This window comes from Amphiura filiformis, chromosome 5 (assembly GCF_039555335.1).
Source record: "Amphiura filiformis chromosome 5, Afil_fr2py, whole genome shotgun sequence".
Lineage (NCBI taxonomy): Eukaryota > Metazoa > Echinodermata > Ophiuroidea > Amphilepidida > Amphiuridae > Amphiura > Amphiura filiformis.
Window position 1 is genome coordinate 9,105,369 of NC_092632.1, and position 21,010 is coordinate 9,126,378.

A 21,010-nucleotide genomic window follows, 5' to 3' on the forward strand; every position below is an offset into this window, starting at 1 on the left:
AGGTTTTGACAAAAAACAATCACAGATGCCTATTTTCCACTAGTCACCAGCTAGAAGCTCACACAGCTCTTATGATGCTATGCACTCAACCGTGTAGTGTAATCAAAGACTGTGTAGAGACAATTCACTGCTTGCTTGGAAGCTCTTGGACGAAATTGTGTGCTCAGATGTATCGAGGTGGAGCATAGATGGTTTATAAGAGAATCGTTTTGTAGCCAACCTTTCCATAATTATGTTTTTTAATAAAGTTCCAACAATTTTAAATGAATCTATAATATATTTTCTTCTCTCTGTAAACTCTATACCTACCCCGTCCAAATTTCTGACTTGAACTCTCAGCGGTACTCGTTGATGATTACGAATAGTGAATTTGCGTTTACGTTTTGGTGTACTGGACAAGACGGGCAGAGACAGATTTAGATTATTACTGGAGTAAACCGCATAGCGTGTTTAACACACAGTTGGTATAGGAGCCAATCAGAATAGTGTTTGTCAACTGTGTGTTCATACTGTGTGATGTTTGCTCCAGTAATATCGCGCATCAACATTGAACTGAAGGTTTCATCAGGCCGTATTAATGAACGGCCGGCAGTTGGCAGGTGCTAACATGATAACATCCTCTTGGAGATAATTATATTACACAACATTTATAAGAAAGAAATCAAACAAGTTCCATATTTTGATTTGTGTCCTTTCCCAAAATAGACATTTTATTTATTTCATTATGATGCAATAATGTATAAATTGAGAAGACGTCTTGAAGAGAAAGAAGTGATACAGACTGCTGTATGTAGTACAATGTCTCAAGAACCCCATCGACGTATGGAAGACCAAACATTCAATAATAATAATTAATAATTAATAATAATAATTATATATCTTATAATACAATCTAGTACATTTTACAAATCAATGAAAGGTGTCCATACGTCTGATTGACTACATCCTCACTCACTATAATTATTATCATTTTGTATAGTTACACATGTACAGTATAAAAAATAACAGGACGTCATATGAATACAATACACAATAGAATAGCATTGAATACATTTACATTAAGGCAATTTTATGTAGGACACTGTCATACGATGGTACCGTGCGCAAATGAGCTCTCGGAAAAAATACCTGGGCATGAATTCTTAAATCTAGGGCAAGGAATTTAATATAATGCTGCTAATATACCCATGATTCGAGAATCTAGGTCCAAGTTTCCTAAATATTGCATCTAAAAGGCCAAAAATTAGGCAATATCCGTACATTTATAGTATTATACATCGAGTTATACTTGTGGAGGGCAGCATAGGTTATAGGCCTACGGTACGATCGATGTACATAGATACTTCTCCATGCCCATGCAGGTGTATTATAGGCCTACATAATGTGAGCCTAGTAACTGGGGATATTGCTCAACTTTATTTGAATACTTAAAGAAAGAACTGCTTCTGGATAGCTTCTAAAGGATATTGCAAAAGGTACATGAAATGGTCAGATTTTCCGGCGTAAAGAAAAACAGACTACAATGTACATGGACTATTGCGCACGGTAGGCCTACATAGACACAATTAAGCATGATTATTTGGCAATACGTGGAGAAGCCTGCGCAAGTTGTATCACGCATCCTCTACTTTAAGCCTGAACATGCATCTTCAATTCTTCATCATGATATTTTCGGGTTATTTGTTTTCAAACGATAATAAATATTATATTAATATATTCTTGTTTGTCGTACCCAATGAAGTTGTCATGGTTATTTGAGAGACATCTAAAAATAAGCATCATTTATCGCATTCGTGTTACTTATTATAAATGTCTTTAGTTTAAAAAAAAGTAAGCATGTATTATTGTTTTGGTCCAAATATTTTCATGTTTACCAAGAATTAAGTCAGTTATGATTAATTTTTCTCGATGCAAAATATAGCGAAACACGCCAATCGATATATACAATACAGCCTTCGTGCCAATGCGGTAGAGCGAGTTAATGTGAGCGAGCCTCTTTACGCATACGCATTGAGTTTTTACGTCTCTAGTCTCTTCCGCAGCTAATTTGGTTCCACTCGCTCCACACAAACATGTTTGTGTGGAGTGAGCGGAACCAAACTGGCTGCGGAGGAGACTATTACGTCTCTCCAATTTAAACCCACATGCATCATAATAACATTTTACGTAATGTTATCCCCACATATTTCGTTTAGCTAAAAATGAACAATAAAAAAACATCGAAACATCTACATGATTCTGCATAATAGGCACTAAATCCTTAAAATGTATGGATATAGTCTAATTGGTCCCAATGTCACAAAAGGGTGTTTCTCGACGTTGTTTCTCCTTTCACTAACTAATTGAATTTTATCATACGACTCACATGGAAAAATGTTGCAACATTGCAAAGAGATTCTACACTTATAGAAAAAGGGTTCACAAATATTTTCCATATGGAACCCTCAATTAAATGGTTCTGTAGTGGCCTAAAAAGGTTATATGACGGTAAAAAAAGTCACATTTTTTAAAAAGGTATATTTTTATTTTTAAAACTTTTTTTTGTAAGTTCCGTATGACAAAAAAGTATACGGCCTCTAAGGACCTTTATTTCTGAGTATATAGCAAAAGTTCCATCATTTTACCATGCGAGGCAAAATGGCAAAAGGAAGAAGCACATTAGTGAAGTCAAATATAAGTTACACCCTTCTACAATATTATGGCAGTAATACACACTCGTCTTACAACGTGTAATCAAACGTATAAGGCATCCACAAATTGGTATTTATAGGTCTTCTACAAATGCATATACTTCTTATTTCCTTTTATTTGCCAATCTAATTAGGATATAATAATTCTTTTAACGATTTGATTCGAGCATGGCCATTTCGTCAACAGCTCCAGATATACCAAACAGAAATAACGTATGGACGGTGTAATTTTATAGACACTTAAGTTACATTATCAGTGAGCTACAAAAGCTGTAAGAATTAATAACTTAACTTCGGTATTCCCTGGTTGTTAAGCAAAAGTACAGCAATATGGTGTAAGAGTATGGTTGAACAACAAGCATATACAAGTTTAACATAGGCATACTTGTCTGGTTCAGTTCAGCTCGGGAAACAGTCATACCGTGAGGCAGATTGCCTGTGAGGAAGTTACGCCCCATTGAAGTAAATTGAGCATTCTATGTTCTCAATTTCTATTCTGTGAAGCATGAAACACCGGTACATTCACATGTAATAGAAACTATAAAATATATCGCTTACACGTGTACTGCTATAACTTATTATCTAAAAACACATTTTGGAATTGAACTTCGATAACAAAAAACATTATCCAGGTATTTGTGGTCAACTTTTGAAAGTCGGAAAACATTTCAAATGTGGCTTAGTTCATGATGAACTGCGGGGGTGGGCTTTATTCTATCCTTTCAAAGCATGTAATTCCTTGTGTGTGTACGTTTTAACCCAATGAAACCAGTAATAGGATGTAAACCCATAAGTATAACATGCAACATATTCAAGTTCATTCGATTACCAATAATCCTACAATAGTATTATTGGACAGCCTCATCTTCTGAGTTACAAAATTGATGTTTCAAATCAATCTAAAGACATGGATTACAAATTGCCTTGGTTAATGTCATTGTATTATGACCAATGATTTTAATCTTGGGATACCCTAATCCTCAATTAACAAGAAAACTTATATATATTCCATATCATTCATGAAACTGATGGTCTTAATACATGAAACGATTGATCAGCTCCCGCACTGTCGTATCAAAGTTTGAGCGAGTAATAATCATGATAATATAGCGAATATTATAAGACACAATATTCAGTCCAATTTTCAATTTAAAGGACTCGTGATGTTAGTACGTTTCTGGAATTGTTTCCTTCTGTTTGAAATGAAAACATAAATGGCTATATCAAAGGAGAAATTCTCTCCCGGAGATTGTCCTTTATGGCCCCTCGAAGATTGAAAGAATTAACCTCAGATGAATATGAACACACGCAAGCATTATCACGATTATTGCGCTACGATACAAACGATGACAACATAACAAACCAGTTTAGCAGAAATGTAACAGATAAAAGCAATGATAGGCATATTTGAAATCACGCATGTAAAAACGCTTTCCATCATACTATCTTCATTGAGATGGGGTTTTTTAAAACCATGAAATATACTCTCTAAATGTAAAAGAGTGAAAAACTCACTCCCCAAAAGAATGATTCACTTATAAGACCACTCAAAAAAGAGTGAAATGTGGTTTTTAACTTTAAAACCACTCTAAAAAGAGTGAAAACTACTTTAAAAGAGTGATTTTTAACTCGTTCAAGGAATTAAATGAAGGACAACTCTAAAAACGTACTGTCCTTCATTTAACTCCTTGAACGAGTTGAAATTCACTCTTTTAGAGTGGGTTTTACTCTTTTTTGAGTGGTTGTAGAGGACCCGATCAGCAGTCCGGGCAAATTTGTACCCGATCTGATAGTGAATCTCGTATTGCATTACAACTATACTTTAAAATCTACTTCAGATGATCAGATCAAAATAATGTTTAATCAACGTTCATTGTATCCATTGGGACGCCGTTAGCCACAAATGCATTACACGACAAATTTGGGTTAAAACGGTATGTTTTAGCGAAGTTTTCACTTCCATGACACAATACATTTCTGTACAGGTGAGGTGTTAACAATGGATGTAATATTCGGAATGCTCCTTGCTAGGTGTGCTAATAATTTGGACTTGAAAATTACCAATTAACCTCTCAAATATAACAAGACCTTCCGTCACAAGAGGATGATAGTGCACTCTAATTCTTATACGTAACAACACTGAACAATGTTACGCAATTTAAAATTATTGGCCAACATGGCTTTTGTTAAGACATTGGTGTTGACCAATGGCATGACCATGCGAAATCATTAATTGCTGAACATGAAACTCTTGTATTTATGCGTTGTATAAAATTACACCAATCCGTAAATTACACCAACGCATGCAAAGAGATGCTCCTATTTTTTAGAGTGTATGATAAGGCGTGATATGTCTTGTCACCTGTGCGTTCATCTTTGATGCGCACTGTGGGGGAAAAGTCGTGTTAATTGGAACACGCTAAGCAATACTCTTGGACTCACAGGTGAACACAGGGTGGAACAACGAAACATTTCCTTTTCTCTTTTGATATTAAATTTGTATCTACCCGTCAAGTCAAAAGTCTGATTGATCATATTGCAACAAGTGTCAGCAATAAGACCATATTAACGTAGCTTTCAAATGAAAATGAGACGATGAAAACTGTTAAGTTTTGATCCAGGCATCATAAATTCTGCTGGGATAAGTCGGATAGTACACCATATTTTTCAGATTCCTCGAACTGAAAGATGGAATGCAATCTGAGAATTATACGCGTACCTAGATCAAAAGTGGACTTTTTTTTAACATAGAACAATCTTTTTATTTGGAGCTGAACGGATAAAAATGACATTGACTCACATATTTTATTTGTACATGCATGCTCTATATAGCTTCTAAAGGCATAATCGTACGATATACTTTTAAATGACCCTGCCATAAAAATGCGTTTCAGATGAGTGAAAATCGAAATTGCATGGCATCAGATCACATCCCAGACCCTAGACTTACACACGCACGTGTTGGTTGGAGCTCTATACTTTGCACATGAAACAACAGCAAAATCATACGATATATATTATAATGTTCACCAATTTGTATGCTATGTTGCAATCGTTTCTTTTATTTGGAAGCGTCAATGAGTGGATTTTGTTCTGCTAATTATCTGATTCCTGATTGTATTACCTGATTTTTGTGAGAAGAAGTGCATTTAGAATGCTTCTCTCATATACCATTGTTGCATCAATCAAAGAAAACACTTATTATTGGAACTAAAAAAATATCTTGCAGAATCTTGATCTAAAATATCAGACGACATGTCACGTGATATACTGATAATCGAACAAAATCAGGTATCACGTGACAGTACCTTGTCACGGTCTGTTTATCATAACATGAATATCGTTGAGTTTGTACGTTCTCAGATGTAAAGTTGAACATTGTTACCTCAACTTATCCCATATGTTGTTAAGCAGCCATACTTTCAAAGCTTAAACGCGTCGTATTACGGTATTTAGTAACGCACCTATTCTGGAAGATAAGTCATAATTTCCCTATCATTTTGAATAAAAACGGCCGTTGATAATATATTGCAATCTTTGGTAAACAATACAAAGGCACTTTTTGTAAGGCAAATCCAAACAAAAAACTAAAAATATACTAGTTTTATAAACATTAACGGAAGACATAGCCTCTTTGAGGCGTACAATGAATGTATAATAAAAGAATGAAAAGAAACTGTTGAACTCCATATTCACGTAATTGTCCACAAAGGCTTCATACTTGGTGGGTACGAGATTATAGGAGCTGTCGTTTAACGCCAACAAATATATAAATAACTTTTTACATTGTATATTTAAAATCATTTTAAGACATTTTTGTTTCATATATAAAATAAGATAGCACTTTATGATATAAAATATACAAGGATCTTTACCGACATCCACAGCCCTCTACAACCATATCTTGGTAATTTTTGAGTACAACTTTGTCCGCTTCGTCCAAATAAAGCATGCTTATTGGGCTTAGTTCTGTGGGCACACAACATGCTTTGGGTACCAGCTGCGGATTGACTGAGTTTACCAATGTCTGTACTATAGCATGGTTTGTAGAGTTGAGATGATCTGCCAGCGGAAATGGACATTCTCCATGGCAATAATAAGCCTGATATCCAGGCGGAGCTACAATCCAATCATTCCAGCCAACATCGCTGAAATCAACATACAAATTATGTCGTCGACAATTTGCTCGCAATCTCTTCTTATTATGCTTTTTCGATTCCTTGTCCGACGCCCTCGCTCTCCTTTTCGCCCTACCATCATCAGTATATGTCACTATCATTGGTCTATCATGAAACCATCTATCTTCATCATTATCGTACTCATCATGAGTCGATCTAGAAAGTCTGAGGTGTTTATGATGTTCTGAAGGTTTTCCTTCGATATCTACTAATTCAACTTCTAATCCAAAGTTTGTATATGGGGAATGCCGCCATGCTAATAACGCTGGCCGCACGTCGAAAGACTCCCAACTTGAATTCCTAATATCAACAATCCTAGTATCAATTAATCTTTTAATTACATCTCTGTTCTTTGCAACAGGTTGTTGAAGTACTTGGTATATATTTATTCTCTTTCTATGTCTTTTCTCATCTGATTTTGATGAAGAAGAAGAGTCAGTTCTCGACACACTGCGTTTGTTTAACGTGTGTGTTAATAATTGTGAGTCTGTTTCATGACGGAATAGCCTTAGTTCTGCCGCTGTGAGTACTTCCTCGTCAGGCATTGTTGTAACGTTGAATATCAAATGATGTCTGTGTGGCTCGATTTCTGTGCTGGGTATTTCTGAAGAAGAAAAAAAGAAGAAATTATGAAATAAGTTTGATTACTCTTAAAGAGTCGTATAGTAGCAGACTGTGTAACATGTTAATAAGCATAGCAAGGGCCTGGTCAGACTTTTTTTCGTTATTTTTGTTCAGGTATAAGTCAAGTATAGACGCAACGTCTTTTTTAGAAATAGTTCTTGTTTATCTTAAAATTGGCGTAGCCTTTTCTTCATTTCGCCTAAAATTCAGCATATTCAGTTAACGTATTTATATTGAGTTGAAAATTAATAAATCCAAAACTATTTGTCGCAAAATACTGAATATAAATAACTGAAAATAGGTTTAGTCACGCAAGCTAGTGACACATTTATTTGATGAATAACAATGCAGGTCTATTATAACGTATTGATCTTGACAACTTGTCCTGTTGTTGCGTTCATTGTCATCGCGAACTCTTGACATGACTTCCCCCTACAGCTAGTTATCATTGCCAATCGTCAAAGTCAACCTATTCACTCTATTGACAGCCACTTCATCACCCATGGTGTAGTTAACACTTCTGTATTTTAACCCAATTGTCTGTACCACAAATTGATGTCAATCTTATCGTCTAACACTTGCATTGAACCAAAATGGTGGCTTGATTTTATCAAAATTAATACAAATTTTGATAATTGTCATGTTATTGCAAATATATCGTCAACCAATTAATTGAACGTCAACTTTTTTGACACAGTTCGGTACTGACTTGATCCGGGAACTTGATATTGCATGCGATTGTCGTTTCTTTTTCCAAAATTGGCACTTTCTAGTCCATATTCTGTATGCAGGCCCTTCTTGTTAATATGCACTTGACAATTTACAAAACTAGGTCTGGTCTATAAACCACACGATTCTATTTCTATTCATTGCAATATTTATCTCTCATTTAAGGATACAATATTGATTAAAATTGACAATGTCATTCAGTTGTGTAGCTTTACATGCTGTTGACGTTTTAATGCAATTAATGAATAGTCCATGTCGCTATGGCTACATGTTTTTAGACAAAATGCACGGGACTATAGTTTTGCATGTTGATCCTCAACTGATAAAATTTAGTTATTTTATCAAGGCGCCATGGCAAAACTCACGACTAAATATTAGATCAAGTGTAGCTTTAGATATTAATTATCAGAATATATAGCTAAAATATATCCTCAAGATAAAATATACATGTAGGTTTATACTTGTAATACTAAATTTACTTACCATCGTGATGGTAACTACGGACGGTATTTGCCGTACTTGTTGAAACACCTTTCAGATTAAAATGCATATTTATAGGTTCCTCCTCAGCTCCAGATATGTGATTTTCATATATATCCATCATATACTGGGGTACACGTGCCTGATCAGATGGTCTAGGTCTTTCTGTAAGTCCAAACATATTGAGTAAACTGTTCTCAAATGCTCTTATCATGTCCTCTCTTCTCCAGACTCCGTGTCTATCTGTTGCTCCTGAAGTAAGTTTAGAGTCCAATAAAGATCCTGAACGCCTTTGTTCATCGGCGTCACCCCTTGGGCTTGTTCGTGCTCCTCCTCTTGCGGCAGAACTCTGGCGGCTTCCACTGCCCATAAGCCAACACCAACAGAATGTCGTCAGCATCAACTGCCAACACCTAGACACAGCAACCATGTTGAATCTACACAGAAAAAGTAGAAGAAACACACCATAATGAGTCAATGATTTCTACAATTTATCCACACAATCATGCACATCTCTGTTCATTTAAAATGTCTCGGGTAGACTGAAAAGACAACTTCCAGTGCGTTATTCACGGAGCATGTTAATTATACCGTCTCTTCAACGGATGTACTCAATGAGCCTCTTTAATTTGGCATACCTTAAGAGTTGAGGCTTTTGTATCCTCCCGCTTTCATTTGCATGCTTAATCATGAATGGATAAGAAGTATTGTGATGTCATAAGATCGATCATTCATAGGCCTATTAAACGCCAAATTATAAGTATGATAAGAGGAGATGTATGTATTTAATGTCCGTAATCCTTCCTGGGAAAGATACCGAAAACGAGGCAGGAATAAATATAGCTATAAAGTCACTGTTGCGAATCACTAAATAAACAAAAATGGTTTGAATATTATTTCTTTCATGAAAACAGTGGCTTTTTCGACGGGAATAAGCAAACTATATGATGCAATTTTATAAATCTGATAAAATTGCATCATAGATTATTTCTTTCTTTTCTCATCTGTTTCAAAACAGTGTCCATATTGTGTTCGACAGGTATGCGTGTAACAAACATGATAATAATTATTGGTGAATAAAATAAATAAAATGAATGCAAACAAGATAAAATGAAATAAAATACAAATAAGTGATATATAAAAAAACTTTTACCCTCAACAATAAAAACGTGGTAAACTAAAGTCAGATATGCATTTCAATAATTAAAGAATAAAGTCACAGAGCTACACTTATTTATTGATTAATTACAAATTAAATACACAAGATATTTAAAACAAAGTTTAAATAAATGAACCAAAAGAACTAAAGAAGTATATATTATGTATTGTGTTTACTAGTCTTCAAAATACTTATGAATTAGTTTATGGCGCCGCGTGATGTTTTGTCCAAGGGGCATTGCTACCAATATTGAGAAACCAACGGAAACTAAACTCAGTGAACTACTTCCTTAAAGTGTAGACCAACAAGCATCTAAAAAACAACCGATATCTCTATAGCTCAAATAATATTTGCGTAGGAACCATCTAATTTTTCCTTTGTCTGTTATCATCAGTGATCATGCATGGCAGCGCACCCGGCACCCCAATAATTTTGGTGAGTGGGCCAAGCACCATATCCACTCCCCTAATATTAAATTCTGGCCACATTATGGCCTGTGATATATACGTTATATACATGAACATACATAAAGAATTTTTATTATCATTATCTTTTTTGTAGGCTTATTTTGTTAGTTTTGAGTAATTTTACATAATTGTTTTGTATTCATTATTTTATTCGACTAAAATATTTGGTATTTGTCAACGAAAAATCTCTGTGTCCTGATAGATTGCTACGTTTGAGGTCATAGTGTCAGGACAAAGTATAATTAAGCTTAAATGTCGGTTTATGACTCTTTAGGTAAATCTTTATCTAAATTATCCATGTAATAAAATATAAACATAATATTGTGGGATACATGGATGACTGAATATATGTGGGCTAAGCATTGTTATAGAAGTTGTTTACCACATGTTCACAAGTGTCCAATAAGTAGAATTCCGTGACATGCACAGACTAGTAATGTTTCGTTTTATATGTTTTAAAGAACAATTCCCTGATATACAAAGTTGTTAATACAAAATTTAAAATATTTCAATCAAAAATCTTCACAGCAATTCGCGCATGCGCTGATGCGCATCCATTTAATATTGATGACGACATCGATCATCCTGACCTAATGCGTGCGTCGAAGAGCATTATGGGAGCAATAAAAACCCTCCTTTGCAAGTGTGAGCCAAATTGTTATTTGCTCGATGAGAGTCCGGGAAAATTGCCATTTACACAACAGTGAAATTATACTATAGGCTAGCGGCCTATAACGTTTGGCAGGCCTAAATATGCTAGTATTGTTTTTCAAGCGCTCAGTATTTATCTTATGCTTTTATATGGAGCATAATTTGCAGGAAAATAGATCAGAGAAAATTCCTTGGATTAGGATCATTTCACCCAATTTTAGCCCATCCGTCTACACAAGCTCAGTCTGCATAGATCTCTGGTTGAATCAATGGGGTCAGTGACTGCCAGGTTTCTAACGCGAGGTAACCGATATCCACACTGCTCAGATATAGACCCTACTTAACTACAATTGAATTTTGGTCAAGAGAAGTTCGATACTTACAATAAACATTGACTTAAGTGCAATAACTCAGCAAGTCTCAATTTTATTCACCATGTTCAACTCTTTCAAATTGAGGTAAAATATCGACAGGCTCAAATTCGCTCTAAAACTTGGTTTGTTTGATTGGTATTTTGTGTGGTGTACTACACGTAATGTCACTCGGATAGTATAATCTGTCTAGGTGTGAGCATTCTTTGCCCTTAAATTCTAAAATGTATAACCCTGGCCAAATAACTCTGGTTTGTCGCTGTTAACCCTGTTTAGCAGTTTAGCCTATACACGGTTTAATTAAACATACAGAGCAGGGGTCGATTTAGAAAATAAATGTTACATGCACCACTGCAGTTTTTCCTTGAATATGGGCTGAATATCACAAAATTTTGCATGCCCAGGCAAAATTTTACAATGTTACATGTATCTATGCATGTAAAACCCCTCTAAATCAAGCTTGATACAGAGCCTTTTGACAAAATCCTCTAAATTGAAGTACAAACCGACATTTGACTTGCCCCTTATATTGTAAACACGACAAATGTCTGTCAGTTTGTACAGAATTTTATCAAAAGTCTCGATGTGTTTAAAATTTGGTTCAAGACAATTTTGATATTATTCCAAGAGACTGAAGATGCTTTGTCAGTCTCGCATATCGAATTAATAATTTGCATTAAAAGTTTTGGATTGCCAATTAGTCAACATCATGGGAAAATAGAATAAAGTCGTTTATTTTGGGAGTAGCATTTTCAAAATAGATCCCGTTGCAGAACAAGTGTGAATTTTTGGTAGTGTTTCTTCGAATACATGCTTCCGTCCGACCCGTTTCCCGACATGAAGAATAAGACATAGGTATCTAATCCTAAACACACAGCCCCTGGTTACGCACAGGGGTAACAACCACTTTCATGAGGTCACAAAACTCCCTGCACAGTCACCAAACGTCTCTTTTCAAAACTTGTCTTTTCCAGTTTGTTCTTATAGCATATTGGATGGTGTTTGGATTTGGGGACTGGGGTCAAAGTCCTAACATGGTCAAAGACGCAAGACCAACACATTTTTTTGTAAACTTTATTTACCATTCTAAACGCTTGCACAATTGTAGAGTCGTTTACGTTTTCAAAAGGACATTTTTGTTCGCAAGAATGTTGCAGCTATTGTGTAGTTTAGGCACAGGAGTTGCAGACATGTTTTTTGATTGTTTAGACCAGGCTTGCGTCGTGTGAATCCCGTGGTGTGAATTTTGAACACACCATTTCATTGAAACAAATAGTTGAAAGGAAATAATAACGCCAAACAGACCGAGTCTATTAGCTAACCAGTGAGGCCATCCAAAAACTATTGACTCTTGAACATCCTGAAACTATCATTGCTCCATCCAATAGCCAATATAGCCATGGTGCAATGACAAGTTGCACCATCAGTTCATCGCCTGTCATGATTTGAAATGGATGAAAGCTGAAGACCAAAACATGTCAATTGTGGCGGAAAATGGTGAAGATTATTAAAGGTCTTGGTAAACCAATAATAGTTTTGTGGTAGAAATAATGTAATCGCTCAATGAATTTGATGTTATATGAGATTTAAAATATTCAAGGGACACTTATAAATGATAACTTCACGTCAAAATAATGTCTTGTCAATATCGACTATAACTGAAGTCACAAAATTGAAGACGCTCACTCACTCGTAATATCAAATGCCATAATTATCACCGTCTGTCAGCTATGTTTATTTCTTCGTAAAATATCGTACCGTGCCCATCAATTTGCAATAAACTGTTAAAACTGTTATAACATAACAGGCAAATTTAACTTAAATCTTTTAACGTTATTTGATAGTCACATTCTAATTTCTATAATGTATAATTCATTGTATCAAGTATCCACATCATGGTTCTTGATGGAGAAAAGCACTTTAGCCAAACGCGATATCATGTATACCTGTTGTCTAATTACGACATTTGATTAGCATAATTAGGGTTAATGTAACGATGAACACAGGATCTGTGTATTTCCAATCGTTTGAATATTGTAGACTGTGTTCAATGATAAATTAGTTAATTTAAGGTGAGACCGTGATAATGAACGGCACACAGTTTAATCAATCTTTTAAGAAGCAGCCGCATGAGTATTAAAGGAATTTAGTGTATAGTAAGCAAAATATCAAATATAAAATTCGCCTTAGAGAACACGATTGTGTAAGAACCGGACGAAACGTTCATTATGGTTAGTGCCTTGAAAAAAAAGATATAAAACATTATCCTTTTAATACAATAAAACATTATCCTTACAAAACAAAATCACATAATTAGTAATTAAAAAAAGTTGTTCAAATAAGCAAAATAACCGCATCTGTTACAGAGCCATGCATATTACTCTGAATCTTTGTTATATACGACAGTATATGCAAACAGAGATGATGCAACCATTTAAAGATGAGTCTAGTACCAATTAAACCAGCCCACTTACGTCCATCATCTGTAAAGTCATTTTTAAAACCTTTAGGAAAAAATTTCTCCCGTCAATTACGCGGTTGCTTTTTTGATTTACCGTTTTAGGTATACGAGGTAAGATATGTATGTGTATAAATTACATATGGCAATCTGGCATATGTGGGTGAAATAGCACACAACCGTAAATTACTGCGATGATTGCCGGATGAAGAGATGGCACCTGGAGCAAGTTCATTTGAGGGCTTCTATTCTACATTTATTGCACCAAGGTTTGAAAAACAAGCAACATTCAGTCTGGAGTGTCTTAACAATAAAAACATGGTAATATATATCTCATTGAATACTGCCCAAGTTGTTGGATTCTACCTGAGTAATTAACGGTTGTGTGCTATTTTATCCATATATGCCAGATTACCATAAGTAAAATATAAGCATACCTATCGTATTTCATTTACCGAAAACGGTAAATCAAAAAAGCAATCGTGTAATTGACGGGACAACAAAAGTACGCTTTCCCTTCTCCTGGTCTATTGTAATGATTGCCGGATGAAGAGATGGCACCTTTTGACAAAGTTCATCTCCTCTGTGAGAATATCCACATTTTATTTCACATAATGTGCATTGAATGTTACCGCAAGGTGAGATCCAAGGTGAAGTACAACAAAAACATTCTTGATTCAGTCTTAAGTGTATAATTAAATGGAAATTTGGCAATAGATATCTCGATCTTCTCAAATCGCGGACGTGTGAATTTCAAGCTATTTCATAAGCTTTAACGAAGGTTGGATGCATAGTTACCACAGGACCTTTAAAATTGAAGCAAAAGTTGGTAGCGCAGTCTGACAATAAACAATGGCAGTAGTATTGGATGTCCTACATGTTTGTATTATCTATAAACAAACGTGGTGTATCTAAATGCTATTTTTTTTTTTTGATATTTGGCCCCATCAAACTTTCAAAGTGAAAACATATCCAGATAATATACACAGAAAGCACTTTAGCAGACACACAGGTGGCGGAGACAAATAGACGCCCCGCATGCCAATGATTTAGCGCGACCTCTATAGCAAATGGCAAGTAAGCTTACATGCCAGGCTTCCGCAGTTGAATCCCTTGTCAGCCAATGGGTCATTCTCTAACGGGTTGCCGCCGACAAATCGGCAATGAGTTCCACACAACTCAGGTATGCGCTTAATTTCAGTCACAAATCAACCATACTACTCTTTAAAATGTCATTGTGAGTGATGCTAGTTTTATGGGATTCACGGTCAAAATGGCGGCCATTACAAGAAATTGAGTCTAAAAATGAATTTTAATGAAGTATAAACAGGTCTTCTTATCTATTGTCTTTTGTAGTTGTAAAATGTGGCAAAATCTCTATGAAAAGGTTTTTAGTTTGGCTTTGTCATATGATAAATGTTCCTTTTGTTTCAAAATAGCGAAGTGAATTCGTGAAGTATCGTGGTATAAATGAATGACACAATGTAATAAGCGATACAAGTGTTATATATGAAAGGAAATGATCTAAACGCCAATGAGCATGGATTTGTTAACCGAACGCGGCAAAAGACCTACAGTTGCCTTACCAACGTCAATCTAATGAATTCACTGAAGCCACTGAAAAGTAGCACATATGTGTAAGCTAAGTCACCAATTAAGCCAGCTCAGATCACTTTTATGACTTTGGTGCGTTCGTTGTCATGCATGCGCTGTCTTTGCCTATACTATATCCTGCATGGCCATCAGGAAGATTGAAATTACTAGTACTAGTAGCAACTCTATAAAATTTGACTTTGATTTGTGTAATGTATTAATTGACTTACAAAATGTAACTTAAATAAAATGCTATAAATCAACGTTGTCCACTATTATCATGCTATGTCTCGCATCCACAATAATCATATTTCTCTATAGGCATTTGCTGTCCGACTTCATCATGTTCATGACTTATAGAATACTCAGCGACTTGCACACACCAGATTTCAACTACCTAAAACAAGTGTCGGCCAATAACTTAACTGTGAACGGTTTTTTTGAAGTTGCTTATTCAATTAACTAAGTTCAAGTTAATGAAGGAAGCATTTTGTCATGTTAAATCAGATTACCTGGATGACACGCGCAAACGTCATAACATGTATATTAAACGGTACACTGCTGGCATGGCAGAGATATATAAATAGACTAAAACACAGCATTTATCATGACAATGATATACTCTCAGCTTGCCTCGCTTAAAAATGTGGTTTTAACAGAATGTGGTTATATATTTTACCCACTTGTATTTATTTTAATTGGGACTTGTTTTTCAATTCAAGTTCCCAAAACGTTAACCAGTACCTACCGTTTAAAGTGTACAGAAAGCCTGCACCGGGTTCAAGTCCCCAGCGCGGTTCTGAAGATGGCGTAACTTCAATGGCGATAGTAACCAGCTCCAAGTAGGTATATCAAGCAGTCTTGGTAACAAAAGTATATTCCTAGATCCGTTAAGAACAACTAGCAATGATTTGAAGTAACTAATATCCACAAGATGCATACAAGTAATTCCTTTGGTTAAGTTTGGTTCAGTGTAATCAAGGCAGCAAAGATTGGGCTCCCAATAGCTGGACATTACTGCACTGCTGATTAAACAGCCGCCTGCAAACGGTGTCTGTTCTCCATGTGTTAAGTCAACTAAATGATAAGATTCGGTGTGATGTTACTCAGTTTTATAACAATTTCCAATTCCGGATAATGAGTGAGTGGGTTGCTCTATGCCAATCATTTGAAATGTAGTAAAAAACGCGCTCCCGAAGTACAAAGTTTTGCTTGCACTGTTGGGGACACGTCAGATTCAACTGTGGCTGACTGCAATTATACGCGATTTCACGTTGACTTTGAAGTTGTTCCGCCCTTGTACCACCTGTACTCCGGAGTGAGGTAACTCCACATGTTCAAAATATGTCCACAATGGTTACATCTGATGACCACCTTGCTTTACCTCAACTTACACCCCACGTTTTTTTTTTTTTCTGCCTGCCTGTTGTTAAATTAAGAACTAATTGTGGAAAGACCTGTACGCTATAGGAACATGCACACGCACATCCTTCTCAAGTATGAACTACTCGGCATGTGTTCGCTATGTCAACTTCGATTGTCAACACGGAAAAAAACTCGCAAACTTGAACTCACTCGTCCGGCTTGTGTGACCTTAAGAATAGTAGTTCCCAGTCAGCAGCATGCAAAAGTTGCATGCGGGGAGATAGACTTGCTTACTTCCCCCGGCTCTAGGCTCGATTCGCGATCAAAAAGCCTTCTGTACTATTATAGAATCGTGAAAAAAGGGACGATACAAATAATAATCCCTGCAGAGTGATGGCAGATTTTCTCTCTATGGTTTTAATAGTATTTGCCGTAGTTATATTTTGATACTTTCCCAGCCAGCCTCGCTCGAACGACAGTCACTTTATGTTGATGATCGTTTTGTCATTTACAAAACTCTTATCCAATGAAGGCCGCGCAGAGCTGAAAATGGGCGGTCCAAAATGTCCAATGATAGACGTTGATACCTGCTGTTTGGTGATGCACGCCCCCATTTTTGGGGCAAAAATATCTCAAGCACGGGTACAGTCAAGGGGTGACACTAAATTCACGGTTGTTCTATTAAAACACGCAAACCTAATGACAAATTCCGCTGGTTTGCTAGGTAGAAAATGAGACCAATTTTCGATCGGTTATGGATAAATGGAAATAAGCCCCAGCCTCAATTTTATTGAGGCTTTTTGGAAACTATCCTTGGTACTCGTCTGGTGTTAACTCCATAATCCATATATTTCGTTGCTATATCTGGTATTTCATGCAATTGACCACATCTTGTATGTATTTATAATGTTTGTTTTTTCAGTATCATATGTGCTGTAACTTGGAGTACTGAATAAATATGAATATGAAATATGAATATACTGTACAGAAAGGTGGTACGCATTCCACCCGGCCAACAAGCCTGCACACTAGCCATGCTCCCTCTCTGCATGCCACCATGGCTACCGCCGCTATAAGACATGGGAGTAAATTTGAATGGCAATACGATATTTAAATAACAGTGAGGCTCATGCTAATGAGCCGTTGCCACTTCCGGGAGTTATTCCATGGTAAAGCGCTGGTATGATAACCCAGGTTGAACAAATTAACCCGAGATTGTAACGAGTTTAAAGTTAGGCAAGGTGTCGGTGTATTTTTGTCGGTTTGTCTATAAGTACGTCTTTGTTTATTTTTTACGGCAATAGTATAGTCAATATCCTGTACTATCTATTTGCTTCTTTACATGCACACGCCGTTCGAAAAAGGGAAGAGGCAACAAGAACATGAGGCTTCTTTGAGTTATAGACCTTAGTGTGCATGTATTTATTGTTATCCAATAAGAATGTGGCGAAATCATGCAAAGGGGGTAAAAGTAAAGTGCGTGACCGTTCATGTAACATAACACGTAACTTAACGTAACGTAACGTAACGTAATATAACGTAACATAACATAACATAACATAACATAACATAACGTAACGTAACGTAACACATAACATAACATAACATAAGGCCCATGAAAGTCAATTCCGAGTTTATCGTCCCTTTTTTTTCCCATTATTCATTATTTCATCAGATTTCATTATTGATCTAAAATGCGTGTTGATTTAAAGCCACACTCATAGTCATACATGTTATTTATAAACATATTTATATGGGTAGGGGCTAGAAAAGTTAGAAAAAAGCCTTGTTTTGCTTCCAAGTTATGAATTTATATGTTTTACAAACAAAAATATATGTTTCCAATTGCTAAAACTGGTGAAAACACTGATAGGCCTACTTTGAAAATAATGAATTATTTTGGCATTTTTGAAAATTTGACGCGGGTGTTTTTGGTTTCCAAAAAGTGACGCGGGCCGATAACATTTGGCATGTTGTCTGTCTATACGCGTCGTTTATCATTTGTGTAAATCAGTTGAATTTCAGAAAGGAAAAAATCAGTAACTTGCTTTATTCCGTGTTAAATTATGTAAAAATGGAATATACCAACCAAATGTACGAAATATCGCGATACTTATTACTAGTATGTAGGCCTACTACATGTAGTATGTCTCTGGTCGATATTGATGTGAGGTGGCCCCGTTCTGGTGAATTGCTTAAGAATCAATGAGGGCGCACATCGATGTTACTGCACGGCGGCACGCAGGTTAGCATTTGTGAGATTTTGACCTGCGACTATGCTCCTGGACGTCATGAAATTTAATCAACTTAGCGGCGCTATTCAGTATTGTATTGTGTTTAATTCCATGACTTTATAGAAACAAGTATTTACAGAAAAAAAATTGCCAAACGAGGTGTTACGTTGATTGAAGAAGGTTGAACTGGGTCGTGAACGCATGACCCCACGTACGCCCCACAACCGAGCGCTTCTTAGAGCACGGTCTACTCTCTGCTCAGACTGGTTCGAGTCTCAGTGGATTTTATGTTTTATTATACATGTATATTTGATTTATTTTGTGCGATAAAAAGGTTAGAAAAGATTAATTACAAATTGAGGTATCATTCCGAGGTAGGCCTATCATTTTCGATTATAGGCATAGCTGCTCGGTGACGAGTTAGGCCTACGTAGGCTATAGGTATGCCAGATACAGGTTGAATTGAATCCTAATCACGTACGCCAAACAAAATATTCGGCGCAACTGTGTGGCAAAGCTATCGTCGGGTTCAAAATTTCATTCTATTGCACTCATTTAGTTTATGTTTTTTGGTTTTCTCCTGATTTCGAAGGTTCATTATCAGATGTTTCATAATTCGGCAAAAAATTTCATCATTCCGAAAGCAGTGAATTTTTAAATTAATTCGGTCTGGAAATAACATGAACCTCGTAATTACAACAGCGAATGTGAACCCTGGAATTGTCGTCTCATCGTTTGTCGTCAGCCAAATTATGACCCAATGTTTTCAGTAGAGGTTAGGTGAAGGGGCGACGGTGAACCCTATAATAGCATTCTCTATATAGCGAACATTGGCAAACATCTGTCGTCACTTTGCACACCTGCGAATCAGTTATCCCATCATTACCATGATTTCCGAGCCATCACAAGATTTTTGATCCCAAGAACCATTCAACCAATACTGCGCATGTTTGTCCCTATTTGAATACATATTATATATAATATGCATAATTTATCATGTTTATTGGCAAGATGAATTTGACATTCTTAACTTGAAATTTGGAAGAAATATTTTGATATCGGTGGGCTGTCATCACCTGGTATCATCATGTTGAGGGTTAACAGTTAAGCTGATGCTTTGGTTGAGTCTGGGGGTAAATGGGTGGGGCATGTACCGCACTCCCGATAGTCTGAGTGACACGATGGAGAAATGGGTCATTGGTCGAGCAAAATCAAATTTAAATCTTACAGTTTTTTAATACTTATTTCGAGAGCTTCAATTTACTAAAATAAAAACATGTTTAAGTTGTACGTGTGATTTCCGAGCCTCTTACCTTTTTGGGTGATGTGTCAATTTAATTAAATATTGACACCGAAAATATACAAATTTGACGAGAAATATAATTATGCTAAACGGTGTGGACACAATAGACGTCATTATAACATAAAACTGAGTTTGCAACAAATTGCAGAAATACACAAATTTGTAGTAAGCCTATTTGAATTCTTATTTTCCCATTAATGAAAAAACACCCAAAAAACATGAACAGTTGAGTATAATCATACATTATAGTTTCGGTATGTTCGGTCACGTATGTATAGTTATGTCAAATGTCGGTCGTGTTTTAGAAATACATTATTTATATGATCTGAAATGTTTATAAGATATAGGCATAATGGTTTGTGACTGAAAATAAGCACGCTTAAAATAGTTTTAACTACGTTCCGACAAGTCGGAATGCTATATAAATGTCAATGACCTTTTTTAGGAGTTCCGCAGGTTACAACCTTGGACCTTTTGCTTCTTCAACCACTAAAACATACCGCCTCTTACCATGTTTATTGTATACATGAATAGTGGAAAGAGCATCGGAAGATATGTAAAATGTGGTTTTTGGTGTGTCGCTTCTTTGAAGAAGACCCCGTAGTCCCTGTCATCACTACTGTGCGCATAACATATCATTTGGTATGCGTGCAGGTTCAATGACACTTTCTTTCATCAAGTGTTACTTCGTCGTTTGTTGCAAACCGA

General features: G+C 36.0%; 1 protein-coding gene across 1 annotated transcript; it reads right to left on the reverse strand.

Moving 5' to 3' along the window:
- Nucleotides 1–1,827: 1,827 nt before the first annotated feature.
- On the reverse strand, nucleotides 1,828–17,219 carry LOC140152578 (bone morphogenetic protein 2-like). Its single transcript, XM_072174969.1, has 3 exons — nucleotides 16,149–17,219; nucleotides 8,705–9,138; nucleotides 1,828–7,472 (listed from the first exon to the last, which is right to left on the reverse strand). The coding sequence occupies exons 2-3, from the start codon at nucleotides 9,129–9,131 to the stop codon at nucleotides 6,562–6,564; spliced, it is 1,338 nt and encodes a 445-aa protein (XP_072031070.1). The 5' UTR covers nucleotides 9,132–9,138; nucleotides 16,149–17,219; the 3' UTR covers nucleotides 1,828–6,561.
- Nucleotides 17,220–21,010: the final 3,791 nt, after the last annotated feature.

Coding starts and splice junctions, on each gene's coding strand:
- LOC140152578 (XM_072174969.1), bottom strand. CDS start 9,131: ATGGTTGCTGTGTCTAGGTGTTGGCAGTTGATGCTGACGACATTCTGT. Junction 7,473..8,704: donor CCGTAGTTACCATCACGATG/GTAAGTAAATTT, acceptor TTTCTTCTTCAG/AAATACCCAGCACAGAAATC.